This window comes from Callorhinus ursinus, unplaced genomic scaffold (genome assembly GCF_003265705.2).
Source record: "Callorhinus ursinus isolate GAN/ISIS: 27379988/994484 unplaced genomic scaffold, GSC_fseal_2.0 scaffold23, whole genome shotgun sequence".
In the NCBI taxonomy this organism is placed as follows: Eukaryota; Metazoa; Chordata; class Mammalia; order Carnivora; family Otariidae; genus Callorhinus; species Callorhinus ursinus.
Window position 1 is genome coordinate 647,351 of NW_027397085.1, and position 23,310 is coordinate 670,660.

At 39.8% G+C, this 23,310-nt stretch overlaps 1 protein-coding gene across 1 annotated transcript in view; it reads right to left on the reverse strand.

The window, feature by feature from the left end:
- The window catches only part of CMYA5 (cardiomyopathy associated 5), an 88,316-nt gene that overhangs the window by 20,758 nt on the left and 44,248 nt on the right, over nucleotides 1-23,310 (reverse strand). The window contains exons 3-9 of the mRNA XM_025892714.2: nucleotides 19,978-20,073; nucleotides 18,351-18,584; nucleotides 15,919-15,941; nucleotides 11,427-11,545; nucleotides 5,605-5,754; nucleotides 2,721-2,867; nucleotides 1,534-1,681 (exon numbers count right to left, since the gene is read on the reverse strand). Of these exons, the coding sequence (XP_025748499.1) occupies nucleotides 1,534-1,681; nucleotides 2,721-2,867; nucleotides 5,605-5,754; nucleotides 11,427-11,545; nucleotides 15,919-15,941; nucleotides 18,351-18,584; nucleotides 19,978-20,073 (917 nt within the window). The remainder of the gene's footprint in view (nucleotides 1-1,533; nucleotides 1,682-2,720; nucleotides 2,868-5,604; nucleotides 5,755-11,426; nucleotides 11,546-15,918; nucleotides 15,942-18,350; nucleotides 18,585-19,977; nucleotides 20,074-23,310) is intronic.

Here is a 23,310-nt window from a genome sequence, read left to right on the forward strand (position 1 = left end):
CTGATTTTGCCTCAGAAAGAACTGGGTTTTCCTCACTGCTGGTGGAGAACAGTGGGAGAGATTCCCAGGGACTCGGGCACTGCTGATACAGGATTCCCATGACACCAAGGGTTTTTGTCGAGAAGGCCCAGGAGTCCCCTAACTGACATTAAACAGGAATTAGCAGCCTGGACTTTGAAAATCTGACAAAATGGGGTTTGAATCCTGATTGTTACTCGCTCGCTGAGTACCCTCTCAAAATGTCTGTTTTCTCTCAGAATTCCTATAAGAATTAAATAAGGCAATGTGCATAAAGCCTTGAGGACAGTGACTGGCACATAGTAAATGCTCCATAAAAGTCAGTTATAATCTCTTCTGTCACTATCTCCCTCTCTCCCTCCTTCCCTCCTTCTTGTCTCTCCTCTTCTCCCATCCCATCTTAGTCAGAGTTTACCGCTCCTCTGTTTGCTAATTACTGAAGCCTGCCACCCAGCATTTGGCACGTTAACAGAGATGTTGTTTTTTTGTACATTTACTATGTTCTCACTTTTGCTGAAATGCCTACATCCCACCCATACGCTCAACATTAATTCATCCTTTGATCATTATTTTATGAAGCCTGTCTTCACATACTTGAAAGAAACTATAATTATTGCTCAGTCGAATGAAACCTCACATAACTAAATAAATAGTTGTTGATTGATCATGTAATCAAGAGCTTAAATAATACACTTTATTAAAAAGCTGTGTAATTTCACACCATTATTTCTAAGTTTTATATCCTACCAAAATAGTTTATCTCAGTGAACTTCATTTAAAAAAAAACTACAAATGTCTCTATTAAAATATGAGCATTAATAATAATGATCTGAATATGCATCATGAAATGTAAAGTTGCTCTGTTGCCATGGATTGGAGGCTAAGAAATCACCCCCTCAGTAAATAAATCATTTACCAAATGCCCCCAGGATGTACAGCCCTTTATTGATAAATTTAAAGCTTTATAAGTTTAGTGAAAGAGCTTTCCATTTCTTTTTTTCCTGCAAAATCTCTTTAGATCCTTCATGCTCTTAGAAAGGCAGGTATGTCTCTGTAATAATATATATATAATTAGTTCCTTTGTATTACCAATACATCCAGGAGACCTAGATTTACTTTATATACAAGCTCACTATTAGTTTCCTGAGTTAGGTGTATCTATTCTGATATAACTACTAAAAAGTGCTTGAAATATGCATAAATCCTGTCTAAGGACTCAAGTTAAATATACCTCAAAGAATGTTCCATCTTATGAAAATTTGCATACATTTTTCTTACAAGGGAGTCATTATTCTGCATTGTAGCATGTGTTTTATTACAAACTTGGAGTTCATTGATGAATAGTGATGGAGTTGCAAATCAAGTCAACAGCTTCATTAGCTCAGCAAGATTTTAGGAAGCTCTTCTCCCTCTGTGAGCAGAAGCTCCGAGTTAGGTTAGGACCTTCAGCTGAGTTCCAGGCACCATGGGCTCTCCCTGTGGAGAGGTGAGGTCTCCCAAGGAGAGGCTCCTTACCTGAGGCCCTCGGCCTCTGGAGAGTGCTGTCTACAGTACTCCAGAGTATAGGTCTCAGTAGCCTCTGGGTTGGCAGGCCGCCATCGGATGGTGGCCATGTTCCAACACACCGTACAGTCCTCGGCACAGATTACAGGGCTGGAGGGGGCTGCAAGAGAGAACTAAATCAATTATAGAACATAATATCAACATCAGCCCTGCTTCCCTGGTACCCTGAGAAATGTGCTTGGACATGACTTTATTTTAATTTTTGATTAAAAAATACATTCTTGGTTGAAAGCCCAACCAAGGATCCCACCCATCCCCAGAGAGCCTCTAATATTAGCTTCCTAGAAATCCCGCCAGTTTCTTTATACATATACAAGCAAATAAAAAGGAAGATTCTTGTCTACCTCCTTTCACAAAGAAGTTAGCCATGATCTTGCCTTCAGTAGGTGCTTAATAAATACTTGTTTCAGAAGGCAAGAAGAAAGGATAAAATGGTGGGAGTGAGTCATTTCTTCCTCTGAGGTAGTTACAATGATCTTCAAGGCAATGCAAACTTGGCTTATGCCGCACCTACTTCAGCTCCCTGTGAAAAGGCTCCACTGTGGGAATGCATTCCCAGTTGAATATCATTGCTGAAAACTCTTTTGGGGCTCCCAGCACCCATACGATGAAGCTTCTTACCTTGGCAAACATGGCCCCCAAACACTAGCCTTTCTTACTTCATGTCTTTCCTCTCCTTGTTTTTAAGTCAAAGAAGTAGTAACAAATTTCTTGTAGTGCCCTGCACACTCCATACTGTTTCTTACCTTGATGTCTCTGCTCATATGTTTTCTTCAAATGGAATACACTCCTTTAACTGATCCTTTAAAGGATTCCATTCAGGCATCAATTCTAAGAAGCCATTCCAGATCCTGCCCCTGCCCCTGGCTCTCTCGGGTATCCCTGTGGAGTGTTCTCATAATAACTTGTAAATAACTAGATCATGGCCCTTACCACAGTTTATGATCTTTTGTTTTTCATCTCTCCCACTTGACTGCAAGTTTCTTGAGAACAGGAACCTAGCTTTATTCGTCACTAAATACTCAGCACTGTACAACACCCAGCATACAATAGGTGCTTAATAAATGCTTATTAGTTGATCTTAGTAGTGTGTGAAGAATTGAATATTGCCTCCCAACATCCCCTTAACATCTCTTTACCTGTTCTAAAAATTGCCCTTTCGCTGGGCAGGCTACATCCAGTGAAGTTCACGGCCATTACCCACACTTGATAGCATCGGTCAGGTTCCAAATCTTCAAAAATGCAGTAGCTTTCTTTCACTGTCAATCTGTATTCTTCTACCAAGTCTAGCATAAAACACAATTATAAACTCTAGGGTGTCTTCCAAAGTTAATTGAAAATTATAGCTATTGGAAGAATTGCTCTACTATTTTCAGTGGAAAATTCAAACTGATAAACTGACAGGTATCATTTTGTGATAGCTCTCACTTTAGAATCCATAAGAGCAACAGCATGGTAAAAAGAGATATTTAGAGTGATGCATTATTACTGTGAATGCTTACCAGAAAATAATAGCATATTAGTAACATTCTGGGCTTCATCTGCCACAATTAAAATAACTTAACTTCAATAGCAAACACTAAAATTGCATAGTTTATGTTAGCTTAAATCTCTGTAGTACAGTCTCAAAAAATTCGTAAGAAGCAATGCTAATATTTCAGGAGAGTATGTAATAAACATGGACAACCCCATTTTTTCTAAATTTATGATGTTATAAAGTACCTTTCCAAATTAGTAAACCATTTTAGTACTCAGCATGATTTTCAAAGCTTCAAATCCTGGTTCCTTCTCATGAATTCCAGAATCCTTTCAACTAGAGAGTTCCACGATTTATAGAAATACTTGAATTACTTTGATAAGTCATAAACTATTCTAAAAAGTAACTTGTTCAAACAAGACATTTCCTAAAATTTCTTATGTTATTTTACTTTCAATTTTTTAGTGGCATTCTTACTCGATACCCTTATGAACATGTGCCCCTTTGGGCCAATCTGATTATTCTTACTGAAATTTTTCTTCCTTTACAAAGAATTATTTTCTTTTTTAAATTAGCCCGTGATCATTTTAGTTCTCCATTATTTCTCTTGAAAGACACATCTTCAAAACTCCTCCAGTTAAGAAGCCCAGATCATTTTCTTTTAAAGGAAATTTAGGAGCTCTTCAACTCAGTTTCTTTAATTGCATCTTTCCAACCCACTGAGCTATACTTTCTGGATGGAAAGTTTGGTTTAAAGAATCTCATAAGGACTTACACACTGAAAAACATTTCCCCCACATCGTAGAAACTGTGGCTGCAGTCTTCAGTGGAATCATGCTCTCCGGCTGAGTCCTGCTGCCCAGCACTCCTTTCAACAATGCACACAATGTATGTTGGGGGAGACCCCACACACAGCACGGTATCCCAGTATAGATCACTGGATTAGCTAACTGGCATCAGTAGATTTCAAGGTGTCGAATGAATGAGACACAGGACACGTTAAGTGTTTAGGGGCTGGGGGTGGGGAGGAGCTGAAGCGCTTCAAAGAAAACACTCCAGGCAATAAATTGCTGTTAAGAGGAGTCATGGAGAGCCACACAGTTCCATGACCTCTACAGCTAGATATTGAGGAGGAAGAAGCATGCTATAACAAAACAAACAGAAACAAGCAAACCAAAACATAAGCTTTGGAGTCTCAAAGGTTTGTGCTTGAATCCTACCCCCATGATGTATAAGTTGTGTGGCCATGGGCAAATTACTTAACCTCCCATCAGTTTCCTTATTTGCACATGGGGATAATAACACTCGCCTTGTGTTGTGACAGATATATGATCACATCGCCAGGAAAATAAGCAGTCCTAAATAGACAAACTTAGCCAACTTTACACTATGCCTATGGTTGCTTTTTTTTTTTTTTTTACCTTTTCCTAATTTAAATAAGTATCATATGACATCTCAAAAGACTTAAATCTTGGTAACAGCGAACTATATTATAATTTGTTCCTCATGACAAATTGGGCTCCTGAGTTTTGTAATGCCATGTCCATCCTGTCACATGCTCATCGGGTTTCCAAAATATGTGGGTTTGTCTTCAACAAGCAATATAAAATGCCAGCACACCAGCTCTGATTCATCAGGAAGTACAAACTCCAAGTGTTTGGCTTCTAGGTCTCATTAGAAGTCCTACTGAACAGAGAGATATTTACAGAGGCTCAACTAAATATGTGTCATACCTTCACCCTACTAATCACTTTCACTTCTATCTGCATATGAATTGGAGACACAAGGAGACTACACATACTGAGGCCCATGCCTTGAGAATTGTGAACCCCGAATTAACCTTTATGGTTTGTTTGCAGCTTTTATCAAGGTGGATCTGAGAAACCGCCAGCCATGACATCCAATACTGCATTTGCGTTAAAATTATTTTGGAGGGGGGCGCCTGGGTGGATCAGTCGGTTGGACGGCTGCCTTCGGCTCTGGTCATGATCCCAGAGTCCTGGGATCGAGGCCTGCATCCGGCTTCCTGCTCAGCGGTGAGCCTGCTTCTCCCTCTCCCTCTGCCTGCTGTTTGGCCTACTTGTGCTCTCTATCTCTCTGTCAAATAAATAAATAAAATCTTTAAAAAAAAGTTATTTTGGAGGACACTGTCTTGTATACAGCTCATTTCTCTTCTGCAATTGGTACGTATTATACTTTCTTTTAGACTCAAGCACTGATGGAGACTTGTTCTCCCTGAAGTGCTCCTTTCTGAAAATGAGAATATCTTAGTTGCTCCTGTTATCCTGAGAGCTCAAAGCCAAATCTGAATCTCAATTACAATATTCATGTTGACCCTTATGATATGTATGCATTTTCTTTTCCTTGATTCTGATTTCCAATTTCTGCTTATGTGTTTTATGTTTGCTTATATGGTTGTTGGTTTGTTGTTTTTATATGTGCTATAAATGCTTTGTGGAATGAGTCATAATATGGATATCTTTAAATACTTCATATTAAGTTACAGAAATGTTGACATGCATCTGTATTTGTGTTAGCAATCCTACCATTTACTTCTTGGTCATCCTGTGGCTCCTCCATGCAGTAAACCTGGAATGAATCAATGACATCTTCCTTGTTCATGCTCCAATAAACTGCAATTGTGGTGCTGGTGGCAGAATTTGCCTCCTGAGGTTCTAATCTAGGAGGCTGTGGAACTGGAATAAAAGCAAGATTGATTATTGCTAATGCTGTTTTTACTCATTGATTCTTTTTCATTATGCTCAAGTCACTTAAGCTCGTTGAAAAAACTTCAAACAATACAGAAATACATGGAGTAAATGTGGAAGGGCTCCCTTGTTCTCAACAACACCTACCCAAGCATATTCACTGGAGGCAACCACTGTGACATTTGAGTGTGTGTCCCTCCAAAATGTTTTTTATGCATTTGTATAGACGTGCCTATAGACACAGAGAAATAAACATAGATCCCAAACTGTCATCACTTGATAATAATCTTCTGTAGTCCTATATTCAGAGTAACAAACTTATATACAGGCAAGAGGATGCATCAAATGATTTGGTTTTCTTTCCAAATGAAAACGAGTTGCTTTGCTACATAACCACTGTTGTTTCCTTCTACATAAATAGGGTCTATATCCAGAACAGAGACAAATAAAACCCTTTCAGATCCATTTGCTACATCATCAAAGCTGAAAAAAGACTGGTATGAATAAAAAATATCAAAATACACTTTCTGAAATTACTATGCCACTTTCTCTTTCTAACGTGACTCTACCAACACATTTTTTAAAAATTAAACAAAATATAAAAACTACATAAGAGAAAAAGTACCCTATTAACTGATGCAAAGGTAGGGTTTAGATATCTAATATAACTCTATTTTTCTGAATTTTAAATTCAAACAATATTCTCAAGTGTTTTCATAGAGATTTTTAAAGTTTATGCATATTGAACCTTAATGGTACGTACAACGCCATAAATCAAGTTCTTATGCAAAATTTTTGAGATACAAAAGGATTGAACATATTTTACAAATTAGAGGAAAAGGTTATTCCTATAGTTGAAAAGATGTCATGCTTTTAAATTTGCTTTTGTGGTTATTTTTTCCAGTCAACATTTCCTGAGAGATAAGCTTACTGAAATACTATGGGCCAAATTTTATGAGATTGCTTTATGAAAAGTCAACACTGAAGGAAAAGAAAACAAAGGTTATTTCAACAAGAAGGTAAAAAAAAAAAAGAAAAAAGAATAAATGCGTCTAAAGAATGGAACAAAAAGAGGCAAATTGAAAAGATTCGATAAGGAGCTAAGGAAATACAGAGTTAATGAAAAGCAGGATAAGAGACTGGTCAAGTTCATAGGCTTCAAAGCAGAGACACCAGTCTGAGGTTAAATGCCAGATCCCCCACTTACTAGCTGTGTTAGCTTAGCCTCAGTTTCCCCATCTTTGAAATGGGAAAACAATAATAATAATAATAATGCCATTTCCTCCCAGGTTTGTTGTAAGCAGCATATGTACGTTAAGTGCTTAGCAGATTGTCTGACACACAAACAGTGCTAAAGTTTCAAAAGGCAAAAACGGCCTTGGAAGGAGCACAGAAAATGGAGAGAAGGCAGGAAGCCCGTGAAGATGGGAGTTGAACTGGGGATCCATCATCTGGTAAATCACAGAGGGACTGCAGAGGGAAGACATGCTGAGCCGGCTGCTCAATAACCTCAGAAGCTTGCCTGTCAGAGCACCTCCCCAATGAATGATAATGGTTCAGAGACCCTCACACTGTCTTTAACTTTCCTATTTGTCTTCCCGGCAGGATATCAGTGTCACATTCTAAAGGAGTCCACCCAGATAAATGTAGTTCAGTAAATTTTCATGCTGCCCAGGTTTACTGAAGAGCCAGGCAGAATGCTTCAACTATTGTCAATCGTCTTTGAAACGGTGCCAAACTCCTTGAGGCATGAATGATGAAAATCTCCCTTTCTTTTTTCCTATGAATTTTACATTGAGCTATATCTGCTTTTAAAAATGGCAACATGTTTTCAAAAATCTCTCTCTCTCTCTTAGGTAGCTTAACAAACTTAAAAGGGGATATTTACTCCCCCAACAAATCACCAAATTTTAAGAAAGAAGTGGTTGTAGGGAATTAAGCAAAGCATGTGGGCTAGGAATGATTTTGTACCTCATGTGCTCCTTCCCTCAAAATTCCCCCCAGTTAAAACATCTCTTTTCAAAAACAGGAAACATTTTTACTTTTCAAAGTATTCTAAAATTAAAAGGAGAATAAGAATATTCCATAGATGCAATCCAACGATAATGGCTAGATTTGCAGTTCCTGTGTGGCAGGATATCAGGGACCCAGATTTCATATGTTAGCAACTCTGTTTACACTTCTATAGGAATAAACTTGCAAAGGAGTAATGCCAAAAAAATACAAAATGGGATTTTAAGGCTTCTTTATGGGAGGCTAAGGAATTGGACAGAGAAATCACACCATGGATTTCCTCTACCTGATGACGTGTGCCCATAAAGAGCTGTCACACTCAGGTAAGCATCAGATCAACTTGGACTTTAGCTCCTGTGTGGCCACATAGATTTCCACTCCATCTAGCTGTTCCCAGAAGAGCAGCATGATTCACAACAGCCAGAATGTGGAAGCAACCCAAGTAGATATCAGTGGGTGAACAGATAAACAAAATGCAGTATAGACATACAATAAGATATTATTCAGCCTTGAAAAGGGAGGGAAAAAACAGAAAAGCAAAGGAAGGACATTGTGACACATGCCACAACATGCATGAACCTTGAGGACGTGATGCTAAGTGAAATGAATCAGTCACAAAGAGACAAATACCGTATGACTCCACTTACAGGAGGGACGGAGAGTAGTTAAATTCATAGAGACAGGAAGTGGAATGGTGGTTGCCAGAGGCTGGGGAGCCGGGGGGAATGGGGAGGTGTTGTTCAATAGGTACAGAGTTTCAGTTTTGCAGGATGAAAAGAATTTGGGAGATGGATACTGGTGATGGTTGTGCGAGAATGTGAATACACTTAACACTACTGAACTATACACCTCAAAGTGGTTAAGATGGTAAATTTATGTTATGTGTATTTTACCACAATTAAAAAAAAAAAAAAAAGTCCCTAGGAGCCAGAGTCAAGGAAGTCTTGGATGTTACTAATCTCTGGTTATCCCTCCTTTCAGGGCAAGGCACTCTGCCTCTCTGTGGTGGGGCAGTGGTTCAAGTGCAGAGACCCTGAGGCCAAACTGCTCCCCACCCCACCCCCCACACGGCACAAGTAGCTGTATATCTAGAGCATTATAGGAGACATTTTTCTGTTCCCTCTGTTTCCTCACCTGTCAGATGGGAATAACAAAACCTACCTCCTAGGCTTGCGAGATTGGATCAAAAGATATGCTGCAGTGTCCCCAGCGCCCAGCGGCATATGCGTGTGAAATAGATGCTAGGGGCTGTTCTGTGCCTCAGCAGAAAAGTCAAATCCTTTCCTTAGAATTTCTGATTGGTTTAGGCAGTGATCGGATTAACTTTTCAGGTACCCAGTGAGGATTTTATATCTGAGATATTTTTTTATATATTTTATATATATTTTTATATATTTGACCATCACCGGTCAAAAATGAACAGAAACTATTTAGCAATAAGTCAACACCCCCGGGCTCCAATCCCATGAAGCAGCCATACCATGTGCGGCTTTGCCTCACAGAAATCAGTCTCCCTATAAACGGCTCGGAACTCCCGGGAGTCCCAAGCACCTGCTTTCTGAACGAATCATTAACACTTTGTGACAATTTAATTCTGTGTCCTCTTAAATATATAAAATGTCCTCTCCTTTTGCCGGTCAGATATTCAAAAGAATATCCTTCTAAATGAACAGCAGCATACAATGAATCCCTTAGAAGCAAACAACCTACTCTGTTAATCAGAATTTCTTAGTTTCCAAACACCTCTCGATTTAAAGACATTACAAAAAACACCCTTTGGTTTTAACATATTTATAGAGAAAATCTCTTATGATAAATGACTGAATTTTTCACTTTCTATAAGGTTGGTGGGTTTTGGGGGTCTTTTTAAAAGACCCCTGAAAAGCCTTTTACCAAACTAAAATTCTTCCTACAGGAATGAAAATTAATTGTCGATGTAAAAATAGCTGTCTTTAGGGTGGTTTGGAAAGAATATAGTATCTTTTAAGGAAGATATCTGAGTACATTTTACAGTAAGTGAAACTTGATAACTTCACTGAAACACAGCAGCTTTTGAGAAATCTAAATAAGTTTCATTGTCTTGTTTGTTAAAATAGCACTTTAAAAAAAATATTTTGAAGAGCCGGCAGGATGCTTCTGACAGCTGAGTAGGAGGCTCCTGGCCACAGAGCATGATGCTGAGTTGTTAGTTCTCTAAGCTAATCTGTTTAGTATGAAAAAAGCGGGAGGGGGGGTGGAGGGTGGACTCAGCTGAAGAGGGAAAAACCACTCATAAAGAAAAATCTGTTCAACACATATGAAAATATTTGATTTATTTTTCCTTCTATATCTGACTGCTGGTACGAAACACACAATCTCTCGAAGACAGAGAGAGAAATCCTATTTTACAAAGAGAGAAAAAAGATGGGACCCTTTGGTTCCATTGCTACCTCCTCCTATCTCCTCGATATCCCAGGACAGTCACAGAGCTTCAAATGGAAATGCAGATTATAACTGAAATGGTATGCTAGTCTTATGCTTTGATTCAGAATCTAGCTTTAAATTTTTACAACTAAGAGTTTTTTCCAGTTATAGCTCCTTACATACAAAAACTTTACAAGGGAAACAAAAGCAAAAATAAACTACTGGGATTATACCAAAATAAAAAGCCTTTGCCCAGTGATGGAAACAAGTAATAAAACAAATAGGCAATCTGCAGAATGGGAGGAGATATTTGCAAATGATGTATCTAAGGCGTTAATATCCAAAACATACAAAGCACTTACAACAATTCAACACCAAAAACCACAAATCATTCAATTAAAAAATGAGCAGAGGACATGAATAGTTTTTCCAAAGAAGACATCCAGATGGCCAACAGATACATGAAAAGATGCTCAACATCATTCATCAACAGGGAAATGCAAATCAAAACCAGAACAAGACATCACCTTACACCTGTCAGAATGGCTAGTATCAAAAAGGAAAGAGAAAAAACAAATATTGGCGAGAATGTGGAGAGTGTAGATATTGGAGTGCACTGTTGGTGGGAATGTAAGTGGGTGCAGCCACTGTGGAAAACAGTATGGAGGTTCCTCAAAAAATCAAAAACAGAAATACCATATAATCCAGGAATTCCACCACTGGGCACAAGCAAAATCTTTCCATTTGCATCAACATGGATGGACCTAGGAGGTATTATGCTAAATGAAATAAGTCAGAAAAAGACAAATACCATATGATTTCACTTATGTGTGGAATCTAAAAAACAGAATAAGCGAACAAGCAAACACAAACAGAAACAGAATCATAAATACAGAGAACAAATTGGTGGTTGCCAGAGGGGAGGGGGCTTGAGGGGTGGGTGAAATAGGTGAAGGGGATTAAGAGGTAGAGACTTCCAGTTATAAAATCAGTAAGTCACGGAGATGAGAAGTACAGCGTAGGGGACAGGGTCAATAACATTGTAATAACGCTGTATGATGACAGATGGTAACTCCACTTACCCTAGTGGGCACAGCTTACAGTATAGAATTGTTGAATCATTACGTTGTACACCTGAGACTAATATAACATTGTCAACTATGCTTCAATTTAAAAACTTTACAAAACAAACAAGGAAACACTGCCAAATTTCATCGAGGGAATTCATATCTTAAAATTCCTACCAGCCACTTGTTTTAACATCTGGTCACTTCTTGCTGAGCTGTCATCATAATGTTCAAAAAGTGAAAACGCAGCAGGCATTTTCTCTAAAGAAGCAGTGCTCTCCATTGCAGAAAGCAACCTATCGGGGGGAAAACATTTCTGCGTAAGTCAAGAAATTATTAACATACAGAATGAAAGCTAGAAACAATGGCTTAAAATGAGGTGGTTGGTGGTGGTGGTAGTGGTGGTGGTGGGTTTTGTGAGGCACTGTATCCAAAAAGGAGTTAAACTGTTTTGAAGTCCAGAAAGATAGGTCTAAAATCTATTTATTCTTAGGATTCTTTGGTGTAACTGGTTAATATTAGAAATTCCATGCCTCTAGTCTCAGATCCGATTAGATGCCATCAAATTATACAGTCTCAATTTTGCATCTGTAAAGTTAGTCCTAAAAATTACTATAACTGTAACGATTCTTTTTTTCTTTGTTTCCTGAAGGATATAAAGGTTGTGAACCCATCGGGGAATTCACACACTCTTTGATGTCCTTGCTGTTCCCAACCCTTCCAATTACGTTCTAGTTATTTAGTCTTTCAAAAACTATGTTCACCTACTGTGGTGCCAGGCACTGCTCTGGGTACTGGGGATACAGCAATGAAGGAGGATAAAGTCTATAAATTCTTGAAAGACTAAACACACCACAGTTTATAAGTCAGCAGCCTTTATATACTAATGACCCTCTTAGGAGGGATGCTAACACTTAACATTTGTATCCAGGAGCAAACCGGGCTTTAAAACAAAACAGGTTGATTCCAAAGAGGTAAAAAGGGAAGGAGAGATTGCAAAAGCATTTCACTTCAGCATGAGGGGCCTAAAATTTGGTAGGAGCTCTCCTCTATGCACCTGGCTCACAGGGGACTAGAATTATATTCCAGCAATTAAGCCAGCTTTGAGGAACTCCATCAGCTTCGTTAGCATGGACTTTTTGGTTTGGGCGGCACAGATCCACCTCCAAGCCTTTGTACTTGCTGTTGGAACTTTCTTCTTCTAAATATTGTATGGCTCCTTCCTCACTTAACCTAGATCTCTGTTCAAATGTCAACTCCTCGGAGAGGCCAGCCCTGAGTACGCTACTCACACAGCACTATGTGTCCCTAATACCCTTTATTCTGTTAAATTTCACTTCCTCAAACTTATCACAACCTATTTGTTTTTGTCTTTCTACTTCCCCAGAATATAATCTCATGCAGGAGAGGACTTTGTTTTGTTCACCACCGTATTGTACTGTGTTACCTGGCACACAACAGGCATTTAACAAATTTTGAATGAGTAAAGGACAGTTTCACTTGGGTGAGATTATCAGGATCTCAGGTCTGGTAAAATGTTTTCATCAATATGAGGAGAAAAGATTATAAAATATAACTGAAATATTTAAGGAGTGTCCACTATACTTACTAGTGTTAGGAATAATAAGCTTCACTATCATCTGATTTGGGAGAGATGGGTCCAGTAGGGGCATCAAAGAGAGGTGACACTTGGGCTGTGTCTTAAAGAATGAGTAGGAGTGCCTGAGGCAGGAAAGGAAGGAAGGGTGTTGCAGACAGAAAAATGGCGTGAATCAAGGCATAGAGCTGTGAGAGGGTGCAGCAAGTCTGAGGGCCAGAGGGGCCCAGGGGCTGCCTTGTGAACTGGGGAATGGAGACAGAGAACAAATGAAAAGGAGGTTTGTGGCTTGACTGTGAAGAGCCTTTCATGTCCACCAAGCATTTCCATTTTATCTTGTAAGGCAAGGAGAGCCACAGAAGTGTCTTCACAAGGTGAGAATATTCTGGCAGGAGTCTGAGAAAGGATCAGAGCAAATACGCAGACCAGAGGTGTAGTGAGATCTGCTGGGAGAAGCCCACAATGCTCTAGGTGAGGGAAGACACCACGGACCTAAAGGAAGGCTTTGGTGGCGGCTCAGAGGGTGGAGATGATAGGTTCTGAATTAACGAACAATGCTGACTGTTACATATACTAAGCCTAGTCAATGCACATCACTGACTAGATGGGAGACTTTCTGAAACACAAAAGTTCTGCTTGTAGATACCACAAATAAAATGTTTGAGTCTTCCCTTACGCACTAATCTGTTCAATTTTAACATCAGTGTATGAAAGGGCATGTGAACATCTTTTTAAAAGCAGGTCCTATAATGGTTGGAACTCTCCTTCTTTTTCATTATTATAACATGAGAAAAAAAAATGCACCTTTTTAACAGCCCAGCATTTTCTAAGCAAATGTGTTTTTCAAAATATGCAAATATTGAGTCTAAATATGCTTGACAGCATTCCTTAATTTAAGCATTTTCAGTGTTGAGAAAAATCATTTAATAGACAAGCACTGCCTTTAGAGATATAATATGAAGGGAGGGGAAGAAAACAAGGTAAAAAAAAAAAAAAAACGAACTAGACAATAAGCTCTTCTCATGGAAAGGAACACCAATAAAATTGAGACTGTGAGGCAGAAGTTGTCTTGAGGACATAAAACCTTCTTTTTGGTGAAACAATCAAGCTTCACCACTTGTGTGTGTGTGTGTGTGTGTGTGCGCGCGCGCGTGCGCGCGTGCATGTGCGCACGCATGTCTAAAAGGGCTTTCGTTAAATCCCAAATTCCAAATTTTGCTGTCTTTTTTCTTCACAGAAAAATAATGGTTATCCCAAGTGTACTCTCCTTTAGGTGGCATGCAGCTTTAGCAGAAATTAATTCACTGTCAACTGGACAATGAAATAATAAAAATGACACACGGATGAACAAGTTCAAGCATGAAACCAAAGAAATGGTATTTAGAATTAAATGAATGCCAATTCATATTAGCAAGTTAATACTCTAAGGTGTAGAAAAATAAAAATGTGCTGCAGCATTTTTTAAGATAAAAGCATGTGCAATTTTCTATTCGCCAAATTTTCCTGCCAATCAATCAGTACGTTCCATGAGTAGACAAAGTACAAATAAGCAAATAATGCATCTACACTGTCCAGTATATATGAAATGGCACTATGAATCCATATACTTTTTAGATGAAAATACAAATCAGTAATACCTAGAGAAATGTATAATTTTTAAAAAATAAAGAAAACTGGGAGTAAAGCCTGGGTCTGAGTTTCTGGGCCTGCCTCATGTGCCTCAGACTCCTGCATGAGGACTGGTAAACATGCAGAGCCCTCGTCCCACCTTGTGTTCCCCTCTGGTGGACGTGGGGTGAGGCTCCAGGGACTTTGGCTTAACCAACCCCACCGGTAATTCAGGTGCAGCCAGTATGAGGAACCAGTGAGCCAAAGGATAGACCATTAGAAACCAGAGGTCCTCAACCCTGTCTGCCCATTAAAATCACCTCAGAAGCTTTAAGGATGCCCAGGCCATCCCCCAGACCAATTAAACTGGAATCTCAAGAGGTAAGACTCAGATGTCAGCACTTTTCCCTGGGTAACTGATTTATAAGAGAGCCACTGTAATGAAACCTTTATTGATTAATGTCAATATTAAACGAGTTTTTTTCTTAAAACTTATTAGCAATATTCTGTTGAATAGATTGTTTTTAAAGGTAAAAAGGATTTATCTGTGCAGTTTTCATTATCTAAAAAAACAAAAAATAAAATAAAATAAATCAGGTTTCTATATTTTAGTATACCACAAATACAAATTTTTTATTTTGCTTTATGCTCTCTTGCAATGTGGCACCGAAGTAAACTCGCAGTTTTATAATTTTACAATTTATAGTTTTAAAATTTACATGAAAGGGGTAAAAATGATAAGAACAATTAGGCTCCACTGGTAGGAAGGACCTCAGGTCTTGCCCTGAGGCAAAAGGGAAAATGTATCAGATCAGTATGAGCAGTTCAGTATCAGATGCTCCAAAAGATAAATATAGATCTGATGGTATGTGTTTTTACAGACAACATTTCCTAGTTTCTTGTTGAGTGTTTTGCCTTTTAAGATAATGACAAATTTCCCTTAGATTGAGTGTTAACAACAGCAACAAAGACAAAACATAATCAAAAGAGGAAGGTTCATTTAGATGAGCTGAGCAGAAAGATAAATGCATGCCTATCTTTTGAAGAGAAAATGAGGGAACATTCCATTAAGATTACATAAGTCATAAAATTACTCAAAGCAAAAATGATTCTTTCAAATGCTCATATTTAACCAATAAGTCGAAGTATCTACACAGTATTCTGTACGCAATGACAAGAAAGATGGTCCAGATTAGGCTGAAAATACAGAACACATCTAAAGGAAGCAGTTAAAAATCTACATTATGATAATTGTTACTTAACTAAAGCACATGCAATTTTCTTTCAAAGCTGTCGTTTAGCTTTTAAAAGCACAGTGTCTAAAAGTGAAAATTCAGTAGCTCAGTAAATGTATGTATTTTTTTAATTGGCAGCTCATTTTCTAGAAAGCATCAAAATATTAAAAGTAAAGCATACAGTCATGCTCTTCTCAGTCGCCACTACATTGTGCCATGTTTTATATACCTTTCATTGATTTCCTCAAACGACTTATGAGGGAATGAAAAGGGGAGAGAGAGGGAGAGAGAAAGAGAGAGACTAATTAACAACAAAAAGAGAAACCAACTAAGAGTGTTAAGATTATGCATGTTCTAAAGGTAACTTTTTAGCTTCCCTGAGGCTGTTTCTTTCTGGAAGGCTACAGCCCCTTTCTGGAAGGAAATCAACGCTCAGAAGGGGTAGGGGGACTGGGCAGGAATGGAGGGGGCTTTAGTTCCCAGTTCTGCTCTACTCTCTATGATAAGCAAAGCCAGCCATGAATTCTTACACTGCTCCTCTCTACTCATTAACAGGAAGCTTAGCTTCCAGAATAGAATTCTCCAAAGCAAGAAAAAGGACTTGCATTTGTTCAATGTGGGGTAAATACCTAAAATGTAATCAGTAGTTATCTCTGGGTAACACCTTCTCTGTGCTTTTCTGTATTTTCCAAATTTTCTAAAATGGATACATACTACTTTTCTAAGCAGAAAAAAAAATGCTTTCTTTTTTACAATTGGTCCTAGAGAGAAAAATTCTTATCAAACAAAGGCAAGGTTCTTAGGGAACACAAAGAACCTCATTAATGTTATACTTCACGAGAGGTGTCTAATTTTTTTTTAAGGTTTTATTTATTTATTTGACAGAGACACAGCGAGAGACGGAACACAAGCAGGGGGAGTGGGAGAGGGAGAAGCAGGCTTCCCGCGGAGCGGGGAGCCCGATGTGGGACTCGATCCCAGCACCCTGGGATCATGACCTGAGCCAAAGGCAGATACTTAACGACTGAGCCACCCAGGCGTCCCAAGATTTTATTTATTTATTTGACACAGAGGGAGAAGGAGCAGAGGGAGCGGCAGAAGCAGGCTCCCTGCTGAGCAAGGAGCCGATGTGGGACTCCATCCCAGAACCCTGGGATCATGACCTGAGCTGAAGGCAGACGACTGCCTAACGACTGAGCCACCCAGGCACCCCAAGAGGTGCCTAATTTTAAAAGACCAAAGCTTTGCCTTAAACATAAAGCAGCTGAATGATTTTCATTCTCTCTTGAGGATGTCATGTCCACCTCACTCAGATTTGTCCTGGCTGGAAGTATGCCCAAATCAAAAGCCTAACATTATTCCATTTTGCCTTGCTCTATCCCCAGACTTTACTAGAGAGCTGGGGGGACTGGGGAACTTTGAAAGGGAGGTCCCCGCTCATCATAAGATGGTGCTTTCCTCCAGTTTGACAATTAGGTGTGGGATTGGCCTACACTACTCCTGGTTAATCCTGGTTCCACGGAGAACCAGTATCTTACTGAACGTCCTAGGGAATTAGGAGAGCAAAGAGCTGCCTCTGTGGTACAATTTGAGGATGACCCAGGGGAATCTCAGTCCACAAGGTATTTGTTTGAATTAGGGAATCTGGTCCCCAGTAAGACTCTTATAAAAACATCGATGTGTTTACCTGAAAGAGGCATCACATTACGTCATTCTTTCGCATGCTGCAAGTGTACTGGAATGTTACCCTCAGCCACCTGCTGAAGCCCAGAGGGAATGGTCCCTCTGAGAAGTCACCTCAGATGAGGGAGTAGGGGTGGGGAGGACAGGCCCTGAGGCCAGCGTGAGGATGCCAGGCACTGGGAGATGAGGCTGGTACCCAAAGGGAAAGCACGGCATGAGTAAGGTTTTCAGGCTTCTTTCCTTCCGTCTTAGAAGGTGACCAATCCGCGTGACAGAGTGAATGGATGATGCTGTGACCTGACTTCCATGGGTCCCTTCAGCTAGATCTGTCTGTTAAGACTTTAAGAATTTGGGGCACCTGGGTGGCTCATTCGGTTAGGTGTCTGCCTTCGGCTCAGGTCATGATCCTAGGGTCCTGGGATCGAGTCCCTCATGGGGCTCCCTGCTCCGTGGGGAGTCTGCTTCTCCCTTGGCCTGCCGCTCCCCCGCCGCTTGTGCTCACTCTCTCTCTTTCTGACAAATAAATAAATAAAATCTTAAAAAAAAAAAAAAGACTTTGAGGATTTTTCTCGGGCTTTCCCACAGGTATCAGGCATGCCCTAATCATTATTAAGTATCAGAATTATATAAACCCCGCACAAAACTATAAATGATCTTGGGGAAGGGGCGCCTGGGTGGCTCAGTCATTAAGCGTCTGCCTTCGGCTCAGGTCATGGTCCCAGGGTCCTGGGATCGAGCCCTGCATCGGGCTCCCTGCTCGGCGGGAAGCCTGCTTCTCCCTCTCCCACTCCCCCTCCTTCTCCCTCTCCCACTCCCCCTGCTTGCGTTCCCTCTCTTGCTGTTTCTCTCTCTGTCAAATAAATAAAAAAATCTTTAAAAAAATGATCTTGGGGAATACTGAAAGGTGAATTCTAAAAAGTAGACTTGGGTAAGGATAGCAGATGCAGAGTGTCTGGGCCCATTTGAACTGGTGCTTACAGTCAGGAAAACGGTCTCGTCAAGCTCCTCTGCTTCTCTCACGATGCTCTCCAAGGTGTCCTTGGCCGTGTCCATGCTCTGCAGAAAGTGGACCATCTGGTCATGCAGGAACTCCATCTTCCTTTTCTTCACTTCCTCAAAGCTCTGGGCCTTCTCGTCATACTGTGCTAAAACCTTCTTCATCATCTCCTCATTCTGTTCTTCTAGCTTTTTCTCGTTTTTACTACAGTTTTCCTAAAATACAAATAAAACAAAGCCAAAAAAAAAAAAAAACCCAACAACTCAAGTCTGAATGAAACAAGAAGTCTTGTTTTCATGTCTTTTCTTCTTTTCTTTTCTCTAAAGAGAAACACCACCCTTTCAAAAAATTGACCTCTGGTGTCCTGGTAAGAGAATCAAAGATTATGGGCACAGTCTAAGTTTCCAACCCACCAACCCTCTTGGCCATAGTTAGCTTTGCAGTAAAGTTCACCATAAGAGTATTATCGAGAAGGATTTAGTTAAGGAAACACACACACACAAGAGATTTGTATGGAAGACTTGCCCACTTACATTTGCACAGGATAAAACTTGAAAATGGCATCACAGTGAATGAAGGTCCCTGGCCTTCATTTGTCCTGGCTGGAAGTATGGTGGAGGAGGTGGAGAGGGTTTCAGGCCATTTCGCCACTCCATGAAAATCACAGAGTGAGGAAGGGAGCAGCAGGTACTGGATGGGATGCTACATCCACAAGCTCTCCAGGGAAGGGGCACTCTCCACCACAGTAAGAGAAACTGTATGGCCCACCTGGACAAATCCAGATGCCTCGCCGTTCTCACTCCAACAGATATTTGGTGGGGGGGTACTAGAAATAATTAGCGGGTGTTACCTGATCTACAACAGGAGTTGCGCAGACCCCTCTCAAGCGAACTAGGACACAGAGCGGCCCTAGTGTTAGGGAAACTGTGCACCAGCCTTCTGCCGGGGCCCCCTCCGCCACTCCTGACTGACCACGTGAGGATGCCTGGGCCATCTCTGCATATGGATGGAGCACTGCCCCCCGCCTCCCTTCACTGCGGAGGGAGCAGGGGCCAGCAGCTAGGAGGGCATGAACTCATTAAAGGCAGGGGTACCATGAGAGACACTCATTTGTCCTGGGCATGGGACACTTGGCAGTGGCTTTGAGCATTTCTGCAGAGCTAGTCGGTAAAGGACAGGATGGTGGAGCAAATAAGAATTCAGATCAATTCAAATTTTGGCTCTCAACCTACTATGACCTTGGGTAAGATACTTAACTCTCAGTTTCTTACCTAGAAAACAGGAAGAGTATTGATAACACCTGTCTTGTATGGTTATTGTAAGGATTAAATTGGATAAATCATGCAAAGCATTTGCCCTATCATAGTAAGCACCCGATAAATGGGCATATCTTTTTAAGGGCAAGTCGTTTATCCTTAGAAAGGAAGTAGTTTCACTGATGACACAGATGGAAGACTTTAGAGACCTTCATTTTTAATGGAACAAAACCAACAATGGCAAACCACATATGCACACACAATCCCTAATTCAGATTGTTCTGTCCCAGAATCATTTCCTTGCGATGACACGAACAAACCAGGCCAAAGTAAAAGGGATATGGTAACTTACCTCAATGGTATTAAAAAAAGATTCTATCTCACTAACAAAGGCTTCAATCCTCAAGGACTTTTCTTGTAAATTGTCAAGAAATTCTGCTAATTGGACCTGAAGAAAAAAAATTAAGATGTGCTTAGTATATGACATCTGGGAAAAGAACTTCAAGCAGTGAGCTCTAATTTCCTTATAAATTTAGTATATTTGGTAGAGATTTACTATATCATGTTCACTTACAAATCAATCTTTAAATTTTCTTTGCTGCTTTATCTAAACTGACTATAGATAATTCTGTATGATAAACAATTAGGAGGTTTGTGAGTGAGAACAGTTAGGAGGTTTATGAGTGAGAGCAATAGAAAGTTTAGTTTCTCATGCAAGAGGAAAGCCTTCTTGTTGAATAGATGAGTTCCAAGCATATTGTTTGAGTAAACTATGGATTTGAATTCTTTCTCCTTTCTCCTTAGTAAAGCCTCGATGTTTATGTATTGTCTTCTAAGACTGCAGACTTTTTGCTGGTCCAACATATCCAAATGGTCTCCTCACAGTTGTACCAACGGCTTCAGATATGCCTGGATCACCTGACCCCGAGAAGGTGATCAGAATGTCACCAGGCCAGAAGTTTAGCATACCAAATGATGAAAACTGCCTACAAAGACCTAAAGGTTCTAGTAACCCTCAAAGGGTTAAAACACTCAAGAAGCGACAGCCAACTAGAAAATGTATGGATGATGGGGGAAGATGATAGCTATCTTAGCCGTAGTTATCAACCCAGCTGTAATCCATCCCGCTAAACTTAACAAGAAACAACATAAATAACAAAGTTTCAGCTGCCTGGTTCACGATCCACAGAATGATGGAGAAATTACACAGATGGAAGCCCCTTCAGGATCCTGGGGTCGGCTTCCCTCGATAGCCCTTGCCTGTTCTCCACAAGCCCCATCTTTCCTTGAACTCTTTCTCACCCACGAGCTTTTTCATGTGGTATTCCCTATCTTTAGAATGTCCTCCGTGCCCTTGATTGCTGGAAAAACTCTTACTGAAGGTCACCCAAACTTCAACTTCCCTAACCTCCCAGTCCTACGCCACCATTTTGCTCTCTCCCAAAAGGTTCCTTTCTCAGAACACTGTGCTCCCACAATGCTGTACACTTTCCCTTCTTTTTGTTTTCATTCCCAATGATTAGCACATGGAATGGGAAGTCAATAAAGGCTAAGAAAGAAGGACAGAATAAAGGAAGAAGCTAAGTAACAAAAAATAAGCCACCACAGTGGGAATGGCAGGGGAGGAGAAGTAAGGACCTGGGTGATCTATAAACGTAGCCATCAATTCCTGAATAATCACAAATGGCCTACTCACAAGATGCTAGGGAATTCTCAAGTTATAACGTTTTAAATTGATCTCTAATTTTTAAAAGTTTGCCAACCAACTCTTCTTTTTTTCAAATTATTGATCGAAATATTTTCCTCTTTTTTTTTTAAAGATTTTATTTATTCATTTGAGAGGGAGAGAATGAGAGACAGACAGCACGAGAGGGAAGAGGGTCAGAGGGAGAAGCGCACTCCCTGCCGAGCAGGGAGCCCGACGCGGGACTCGATCCCGGGACTCCAGGATCATGGCCTGAGCCGAAGGCAGTCGCCTAACCAACTGAGCCACCCAGGCGCCCCTGCCAACCAACTCTTAATCTTCACAGTTGATTTAGCAAAACAAAGCTGGTCTCTTTGGCTTTAGTGAACTAGTTTTCCTTTTTTTTTTTGGTCATACTGTTTAGAGAAGGTCAGGGGTAAAAAACTTTAAAATGGTTTTAAATCAGGAGCCATATCGCCTTGCTTTTGAAATTTGTTTTAAATTGATAATATTTAGACAGAATTATTTTTTGATTTCTTAAACTCAGAGATGAATAAAACGTCATTAAGAAAGCTGAAAAAAATCTAGTCTTCTTTCTGCTGACAGTGCCCAGTAGTTGTCAGTTAACAAAACCAACTGTCATCACAGAATAGAGCACATGTTACCGGTGCTAAAGCATCCAGAATCCTGAGAGTTCATAAAAAAAAAAAAAAAAAAATTGCTCCATCTTCTACCCCCAAACTTTACCAGGTAAAGTTTCAACAAAATTTCATCCTGGAGAAACAGAACCAATGTTAGAGAATTGAGAAGTTTTAATTTTCTGGGAAAAAAACATTCTGTCATTTTTTTTAAATCAAAATGAGCCTAACAATTATTTAACAGTGACCTAATTAAATAATCATATTGCAAACTGCACCATTAGCAAGGCACTGGGCCAAGCAATAAGGATATACAGTCAAGAGTATGAGCTCTGGGCATCCGACAGACCCGGGTACCAATCGTAGTCTGTCTCCCAGGACCTTGAGTAAATCACTTAACCTACCTGCGCCAATTTCATTATCTTCAGATTGGTGACGATGACAGGCTTGTTATGAGGAGTAAAAGATATCTTATATATAAAGAACTTAACACAGTGCCTGGCACATAGTAAGTGCTCAATTCTTGTGAATACTTGCATTTTAAGGTCATTCTGGCTAATGTATTAGAGGATGGCTTGAAGAGAGAAGGGTGGGAATTCCAGTTAGTAGGCTACTAAAAGTACGTGAGAATCTCAAAGACTAAATGCTTTACTTGTAGTATTATCTCTGGGGAAGTAGAGTATTTATAATAACATGCATAAGGATATGTGTTGTGACTAACTTTTTAACATTTTAACATTGGGAGTCTATAGACATAGAAAGAATGCAAAAGTTTTCCATTTTTAATATCAATTTTATACACAAAGGAAATATGGAGAAAACCAAAATTTAAAATGACTGTATGGAATATTTTATAAAACTTGCAATAAAATTGCTCAGTGTAATATAAATGTGTATTTCTAAAGAATGACAGTGTAGATAGTAGAAAATAAATTGTGTTTTATGCTCAAAAGCATATTTTTCAATTTAATATTATTTGGCTTCGTTGCCTGGCTGGCTTGTGCCTGCCTTCAGGTCAGGTCATGATCTCAGGATCCTGGGATCGAGCCCCGCATCGGGCTCCCTGCTCAGTGGGGAGCCTGCTTCCCCCTCTCCCTCTGTCTCCCCCCAACCCTGCCCACGTGTGCTCTCTCTCTCTCACTCATTCTCTTTCTCTCTCAGATAAATAAATAAAATCTTTAAAAAAATAAAAAAGTGAAAATAAAATTATTTGGCTTTTTTGGATAATGTTAAGGGCTACCACCAAAAGATAAAACCCCTCAAAGGTTGTGACCCTGTGTTATTTACAATGTTATTGCCAGAACCCTAGAAAAATGTCTTGCACATAGTGTATACTCAATAAACATTTGTCAAATTGATCTTA